Source organism: Frankliniella occidentalis, unplaced genomic scaffold, assembly GCF_000697945.3.
Source record: "Frankliniella occidentalis isolate FOCC.00 unplaced genomic scaffold, Focc_3.1 Scaffold3382, whole genome shotgun sequence".
In the NCBI taxonomy this organism is placed as follows: domain Eukaryota; kingdom Metazoa; phylum Arthropoda; class Insecta; order Thysanoptera; family Thripidae; genus Frankliniella; species Frankliniella occidentalis.
Genome location: NW_026270442.1, coordinates 9,880 through 16,569, shown reverse-complemented (window position 1 = coordinate 16,569; position 6,690 = coordinate 9,880). Strand labels below are relative to the sequence as shown.

At 62.8% G+C, this 6,690-nt stretch overlaps 3 protein-coding genes across 3 annotated transcripts in view; all 3 read left to right on the top strand.

The window, feature by feature from the left end:
- Window positions 1–393: 393 nt before the first annotated feature.
- Window positions 394–6,690, top strand: part of LOC113210009 (gamma-aminobutyric acid receptor alpha-like) — a gene marked incomplete at its 5' end in the record, with an annotated part of 14,785 nt that continues 8,488 nt past the window's right edge. Inside the window, 2 exon segments of the mRNA XM_052276553.1 lie at window positions 394–461; window positions 572–792. Of these exon segments, the coding sequence (XP_052132513.1) occupies window positions 423–461; window positions 572–792 (260 nt within the window).
- On the top strand, window positions 958–3,102 carry LOC127752046 (myosin-7B-like). Its single transcript, XM_052276554.1, has 6 exons — window positions 958–1,151; window positions 1,238–1,357; window positions 1,445–1,585; window positions 1,662–1,948; window positions 2,020–2,663; window positions 2,880–3,102. Exons 1-5 carry the CDS (start codon window positions 1,038–1,040, stop codon window positions 2,276–2,278), a joined length of 921 nt encoding a protein of 306 aa, XP_052132514.1. The 5' UTR covers window positions 958–1,037; the 3' UTR covers window positions 2,279–2,663; window positions 2,880–3,102.
- Window positions 3,509–5,884, top strand: LOC127752045 (cilia- and flagella-associated protein 58-like). The gene is made up of 6 exons (XM_052276552.1): window positions 3,509–3,650; window positions 3,735–3,890; window positions 4,021–4,125; window positions 4,200–4,916; window positions 5,024–5,144; window positions 5,214–5,884. Exons 1-6 carry the CDS (start codon window positions 3,606–3,608, stop codon window positions 5,642–5,644), a joined length of 1,575 nt encoding a protein of 524 aa, XP_052132512.1. The 5' UTR covers window positions 3,509–3,605; the 3' UTR covers window positions 5,645–5,884.

The window sequence follows — 6,690 nt, the reverse complement described above, 5'->3', positions numbered from 1 at the left end:
CCCCCTTCTCTCTTTCGCCCACCCAGGCAGCGCCTCTCCTCCAGCCCTAGGCCAGGCGGACCCCACTACCCCACTAATCGTAGAATGCTAATTCTCGCCTGATGACGCCGGCCAAGGCAAGGCAGGCCTATCAAAGTTGTCCAGAGTCTGGCCTTTCACCCGGGGCCGCACCCGGGGGCGGGTCGGGCAGGACGGGGCGCACCGGGCAGCCCAGCGGAGGGTCCTGCAGGGCGCACCGGGCTGCGCAGGGCTACGCAGGGCGCACGGGGTCGACAGAGAGACGACTGTTTGTTTTGTTGTGGCAATCGTCCCACTGCTGCTGCTACTGCTGAAAACACCGAGGTTAACACCTATTATTATTTTTCATGTTTTGTTTTCGTCCCTTGTCTGCAGGCCCGCCCGCCGTCGTGGAGGTGGACATCATGGTGCGGAGCATGGGTCCCATCTCGGAGGTGGACATGGTAAGAACCAAGCATAGCCTTATTCCCCTTAAACTGAAGGGGGTGTATTGTTTTTGTGCGGGGTGTGCTGGCTCTTGTGACTGTTTTTGTTTCGTATGGTTTCTCCCTAGACGTACAGCATGGACTGCTACTTCCGCCAGAGCTGGGTGGACCGCCGACTCGCCTTCCAGGGCAACAAGGAGACGCTGGCGCTGTCCATCACCATGCTGGAGCGCATCTGGAAGCCGGATACCTACTTCTACAACGGCAAGCAGTCGTACTTGCACACCATCACCACGCCCAACAAGTTCGTGCGGCTCTACCAGAACGGCCGCGTCCTCTACTCGTCCAGGTAAGACTGGGGTGCAAACCAAACAGACAGGCCAGCCAGCAAGCTTCCCGCCCAAACTCAAACACTCTCGGTCGAGTCCAGCCCAGTCGTACCAACCGCGCGCGCATCACTAAGCAACGGCCGACAGAGCGGCTTGCAGGCGGCCGGCTGGCAGCCCTGCGTATCACTCTTTTTATTTGTTTTTATTTTTACTCATTTTTTTTGTCGGAAGCATCACACGTAGTACCGTAAGACACACCGAAAAGATGGACGGGGGACGTAGAGAGGACAGTTTCCTTTCCACGGCAAACAGCGACAGCGAGGAGGAAGAGGAGGACTCATCCGACAGTTTTACCAATCTCAACGATCATGACCGCCAGGTGCTGTACTGAACACAAGGCTGTTTACAAAGTGACTTTCGCCCTTTTCTGGGACTAAACATGACGACAAAAACAAAACGCAACAGATGGCAGCCCTGCAGGAGCTCGAGGACATCATACGCAAAGAGACTTACCACGTGGTGCCCATCATGGAGTCACGGCAGGGGTTCACCAATCTCACGGCCACCGTGCAGCGCATCGGACAGGTCGCGGCGGTGGTGGTGGTGTCGCCGATGGTTCGACGGCGTCCTGGCCTGCCCCTGTCCTAAAACGGTCACCCGCGGTGGGCGCAGGCGGGGCGCGAGGCGGTGGACTGGGCGCGCTCGTGTCTGCGGGACCATGCGGACGCCCGCGCCGCGGCCGACAAGGCCCTGGCCGTGCAGCAGGCGCTGGAGGAGGACGTGCTGGCGCTGCAGGCCAAGCTGCGCGAGGAGGTGCGTTCACGTTCACGTCTCAGACACCACCCCAAGGCGACGACGATACCCGACTCCGAGTACACTCGGCCCGTAGGAGCGGCTCACTGCCGAGGCGCGGGCGGACGCGGACGCGAGCCAGGGCCGCGAGCAGACGACGCTCGTGCTGCTGGAGGAGCTGCGCGCCGAGCTGCAGCGACAGCGCACGCGGGCCGAGCACCTGTCCACGCTGCAGGAGCCGGCCGCGCCCGGCGCCGGCGAGGACATCAAGAGCGAGCTGGACGCGCACCGGAGGCTCGTCCGCGAGCAGGACCTCGCCGAGGAGCTGACGCACGTCAAGGAGCTGCTGCGGTCCACCTACGACCACCAGGACGCCATCGCCAGGTCTGCCGCGCGGTCGCCGGCCTTCCACCCTACCTTCCACTCACCCTCCATCGAACCGCTCTGCCCGGCAGGCGCGCGTCCTTCGCCAACATGCGCGCGAACAAGCTGACCGAGGAGCTGACCTCGGCGCAGGCCGCCCACGCCCTGGAGGTGCGCCACAAGGAGAACGTCGAGCGCGACGCGCAGCAGCTCCGGAGAGACCTGGAGGCGCGCGCCGCCGAGGTGGCCGGACTGCAGACGCAGCTAGAAGCTGCCCGGGAACGCGCCGACCAGCAGGTCACAAAATGGATTCGGAATCGTACAGAAAGTGCGTCAGTTTTGCTCAGATGAATGCGGTACTCGACTCCTTGGCGCCTGCGATGTTCGGGGTAGGCTAACCCGCAATACACACTTGCATTGCAGGCAATATGTTGACTAACCAGCAGGCGCCTTATAGGGGTCTCAGAGAGCAGACGACGCGCGGGCCGAAGGGTGAAACCTCTCACTCGCTCTCACTTACTCCGCATTACCTCCGTCTCTCTCGCACCTTGCCAGAGTGGCCCGCGGGCCGCGTCTCTGAATGTGTGAGATCGCTTGTTGATCGGCTCATCCTGCGGTGCTGCAGGACAAGCTGCTGCGCGAGGCCAGCCTCCGCGAGGACCGGCTGCGCAAGCGTGCCGACCAGCTCCAGAGGCAGGTGGACCGCGGCGAGCAGCAGACGGGGGCGCTGCAGCAGGTGCCTATGGCCAGGGAAACAGACCACATTTATTGCAATAGCCAGCTCCGGAGATGCGTTTGCATATGTGCCTTTTCCCCGAATTTTTGGTCGACGGGCGTGATCGTCCGCACCCGCGCCTATAGCCCAAATTTAGAGCGTGACCAGCTGTCGGAAACGAAACGCCCGTTCGGAGCCGGATAGTCACGTGTGTGGGGGGACGGCGGCATGTCGCAGCTGCTGGAGCGGCGCGCACAGAGCGAGGAGGAGGGGCGGGCGCAGCTGCAGGTGGCGGAGCTGGAGCTGGGCCGGCAGCGGCGGCAGCTGGCCGCGCTGGAGAAGGCGCACGACGCGGCCGCCTCCCGGCTCCGCAGCCACGACGCCAAGCTGGCGGCGCTCGTGGCGGAGCGCGACGCGCTGCTCGCCAACAGGGCTGACCTGCGCAGGGAGCTCGAGGTATGATGACAACTCAGCCGGACACAAGCAACTCCCTTGCGGGTTGCGGGTTTTAGGCTGAAGCCTCGATTTATTTATTTTTTCGGATATCCCTCCCTTTTTCGCCCGCCATGTGATAGCCGGCTTTTCAATGTTTTCCTGCTCCGATTGAAGCAGCAGGGTTGCGCCACCCCTATACGCATGAGGGTAGAGACCGGCCCCGCGCTAAGCCCCGTCTGAATGGGTGCCAATTACATGGGTGTGAGAAAAAGATGGCAGCGAAAATAGCAAAAAAAAAAAAAAATTGAAATAAAAAAAAGGAGTGTACCGCGCGCGTGTTTACTTGAGCGTATGTGAGCCTATGTGTGTGTGTGTGCGTGTGTGCGCGCGCGCGCGCGCGTGTGTGTGTGTGTGGCCGTGTGCGAGTTTGTGACCTTGGCCGCCTCCCTCCCCGCGAACCAGAGCGCAAGCGAGGAGCTCGCCGCCGCCGAGCGTCGCGCCCTACAGCAGGGCGCCAGGGCAGCTGAGATGGAGTCTGGCCGGGCGCGCCTCAGCAGGGTGACGGAACAGCAGGTACGCTCTCTCGACTACACTAAATACACAAATCGCTACAAAGTACAAAAGTAATGGAAAACAATATTGGAAAAAACAAAACAGGCGAGGGTGCTAAGGAGCAAACAAAAGCTTTGGGACGACCTGAGCCGTGAGTACGCCCTGTGCCGCAAGAAGGCTCGCCAGGACGAGACGGCCCGCGAACGCCTGCGGCAGGAGAAGCAACAGCTCGCCTCCAGCCTCGCCGACAAGAACCTCCGGGTACAGTAACAGTGCCTTAAAACTTTTAAGCTCTGATACCAAATGCACACAAATCTGACTTAGCAGTTGCAAACATAGTACTCGCTCTTTAGTAAGTGCACTAAGTGGGCTCTGGCGTGCACATATCCAGCTGGAGGTGGCACTCGAAGAGCAGCGTTTGCGGGACATCAAAATCTCCACCTGCCAAAGAGAAATGGCGGACTGCTCGGCAGCGCAACTCAAGCTCAGCGCGCAGGTAGACGTCAGAGAAGTCGGTCCATCTGCCGGTGGTGCCATCCTCACCTGACCGGCACCGCGCTTCTTTTCTAGATGGACGGCGTGCGTAGTCAGCTGGGCATGGCGGTCCGCGAACTGACCGAGCAGCGCGAGCGCCACCAGGAGGCCGTCGCGCAGGTGCACGCCCTGGACAAGTCCAACGAGCAGCTCAAGGAGGAGGCGGCGACGCGCGAGAAGCAGGCGGTGCAGCTGGAGCGGCTGCTCGCGCGCTCGCGCACCGAGGCGCACGGGCTGCGCGCCGACGCGCAGCGCCTGGAGGCGGCCGTCAAGGCCCTGCGCGCCCAGGCCGCCGCGCTGGCCGCCGAGGAGAGGCGCCTCAACGACCTGCTGCGCGAGGCGGACGCGGAGCGCACCGAGCTGCGCCGCGAGGCCGAGTCGCGCCTGGACGAGCGCGACGTGATCGCCACCATGCTGGTGCGGCGCAACGACGAGGTGCTGCTGCTGCGCGAGAAGGGCCGCCTGCTGCAGGACGCGCTGGTGCGGGGCCGGGCGGCGCTGCTGGCCGCCCGCGAGGACAGCCGCCTCCTCGCCCTCGAGGTGCGGCGGCTGCGCGCCGAGCGCCGCCACCTCGCCGCGCAGGTGCAGAACACGCCGGGGCTGCGCGCCCAGCTGTACCGCGCGCTCCAGGACCTCACCCGCGACCAGGTGCGCCTGCGCGCCCTGGAGGACGAGATGTCCTGCCCGCTCAACGTGCACCGCTGGCGCAAGCTGGAGGGTGTCGATCCGCCCGCCTTCGAGCTCCTGCTCAAGGTACTTGATGGCCGTGGGAGAAGGACGCCGTCGACCGGTGCCGCGTAGCTCCACGGCGCTCGAGTAGACGATGTTCGGAGTAACAGGCACGAGGCCTTCACCCACAGGTGCGCATCCTACAGAAGCGCGTCCTCCATCTGTCGGCCGCCGGGCTGCGCCGCGAGGCCCAGCTCCGCCACACCGAGGGCCTGTACGTGGCGCTGCGCAGGGCCGTGTGCCCGACCGAAGGTAAGCGCGCCTCCGCGGGGCCGACAGTCCCACCGAGGTGCGCGATGACGAGGTTCTTGTCCTCATCAGGGCTGCCCGGGCCGATTGGTGTCCCCCGTCACACGCGGCTCGCCTCGCGCGGCCGCCACCTCAAGGCCCTCATCGCCGAGGTGTCCGCCCTGGAGGCGCTCGCCGACCAGAAGACGGCCACCCGCCTGCTCGCCGACCTCCGCTGCTCCGAGCTGCACCTCCCCGACCTGGACCTCCGGAAGCGCAAGGCCCCGGACGAGGGTCGCGAGGAGCCGGAGGAGGCTCCGCGCGCCAAACAGCCCTCGCCCCGCCCCGCCGGCAACGTGGTGCTCCCGCCCGCTGCGCCCGCGCCCGCGCCCGCGACTGCCGCCGCGACTGTCCCCGCGCCTGGACCTGCCCCTGCATCACCGCCAACAACCACGCCTGCGCGCCAAATCAGACTGCGCTCGGCGTGCTTCTCCTGTCCCCCGCGATCAGAGTGCTTTCCCTAATATTTCTAGTTTCGTTTTACGTTGTTATTCGAATTATTTTGTTTTATGTCCGTTTTCCCCTTTTGAACCATATTGTTTTATATTATTGTGCAATTTGTTTATCTGAATTGTTTTCACCCAATTTTTGTACTGTTCTATATCTTTTTAACGTGTTTTGTAATACCTTTCCACGGTTGTGTCCGCAAGTCTTGTGTTTTGCTTCCATACTGTTTATAAAGATTTCCGAGCCCTGCTGTTTCATTCGTTCACGATAGATAAGCCCGTTCGTCCAAGTATTATCGAACCATTGGCGTACCAGCCCGCCGTGCTAGCGTTGCAAGGGTGAAACGGTTTCGTTCAACCAAATAGTCGGCGCCACCCCCACTCCCTCGCCATCATACGGCCGCCCGGCGCGGTGACTCCTCCATTCCGCTTTAATCGCCCGGGGATTATCCGAGGCGCTGCCAATATTTGCCCGGGGCGGCCTGGCCGGCTGTTCCGCTGAGGTCGGCAATCCCGCCGACATCACATCGACAAGTGTCCAACGGCCGACAAACCTGCGCCGGAGCGCGCCCCGTCCGCACCGCCGCCCCGCCCCGCCGCGCCCCCAGGCTCGGCTGTGTAGGGCTCGCGCCCAGCTTAGCCCGGCCCAAGGGCGGAGCAGCTTCATCACCGAGACGATGGCATTGTTCTACTCGGAATGAACATTTGATGCCAATGATATCGTGCTGGTTGTCAGAAAGTTTTCGGGAAAGAGAAGACGGTCTCGCTATAACTTTACGAGGCGAGCCCGCCGAGCCCCGCGCCGCCAGGCAGGCGACCGACCTGGGCAAAGAGACCAGTTCGTTTCAGAGAGGGAGGGAGTGGGAGGGAGCGAGAGAGTGTGTAGGGGGTGGTGCGAGGCAAGTTGAGGGAGCGTCGAAAAGAATGCCTGAATCGCCTTTTTCTCATTTTCTGACAGACCCTAAGTGGGGCGTGAAGATTCGCGCTGAAATAAACTCATCGGCCTTCTCTCGTCTCTGTCTCTGGCGCACGCACTGCGGGCCCCCTCGCCGCCCCTCGCCGCC

Bases quoted from the DNA above. Each gene is read 5' to 3' on its own strand.
- LOC127752046 (XM_052276554.1), top strand. From the start codon at position 1,038: ATGGACGGGGGACGTAGAGAGGACAGTTTCCTTTCCACGGCAAACAGC. The intron at 1,152-1,237 runs GTGCTGTACTGA...AAAACGCAACAG, and splicing joins TCAACGATCATGACCGCCAG to ATGGCAGCCCTGCAGGAGCT. The intron at 1,586-1,661 runs GTGCGTTCACGT...CTCGGCCCGTAG, and splicing joins AGGCCAAGCTGCGCGAGGAG to GAGCGGCTCACTGCCGAGGC.
- LOC127752045 (XM_052276552.1), top strand. From the start codon at position 3,606: ATGGAGTCTGGCCGGGCGCGCCTCAGCAGGGTGACGGAACAGCAG. The intron at 3,891-4,020 runs GTACAGTAACAG...GCACATATCCAG, and splicing joins TCGCCGACAAGAACCTCCGG to CTGGAGGTGGCACTCGAAGA. The intron at 4,126-4,199 runs GTAGACGTCAGA...CTTCTTTTCTAG, and splicing joins AACTCAAGCTCAGCGCGCAG to ATGGACGGCGTGCGTAGTCA.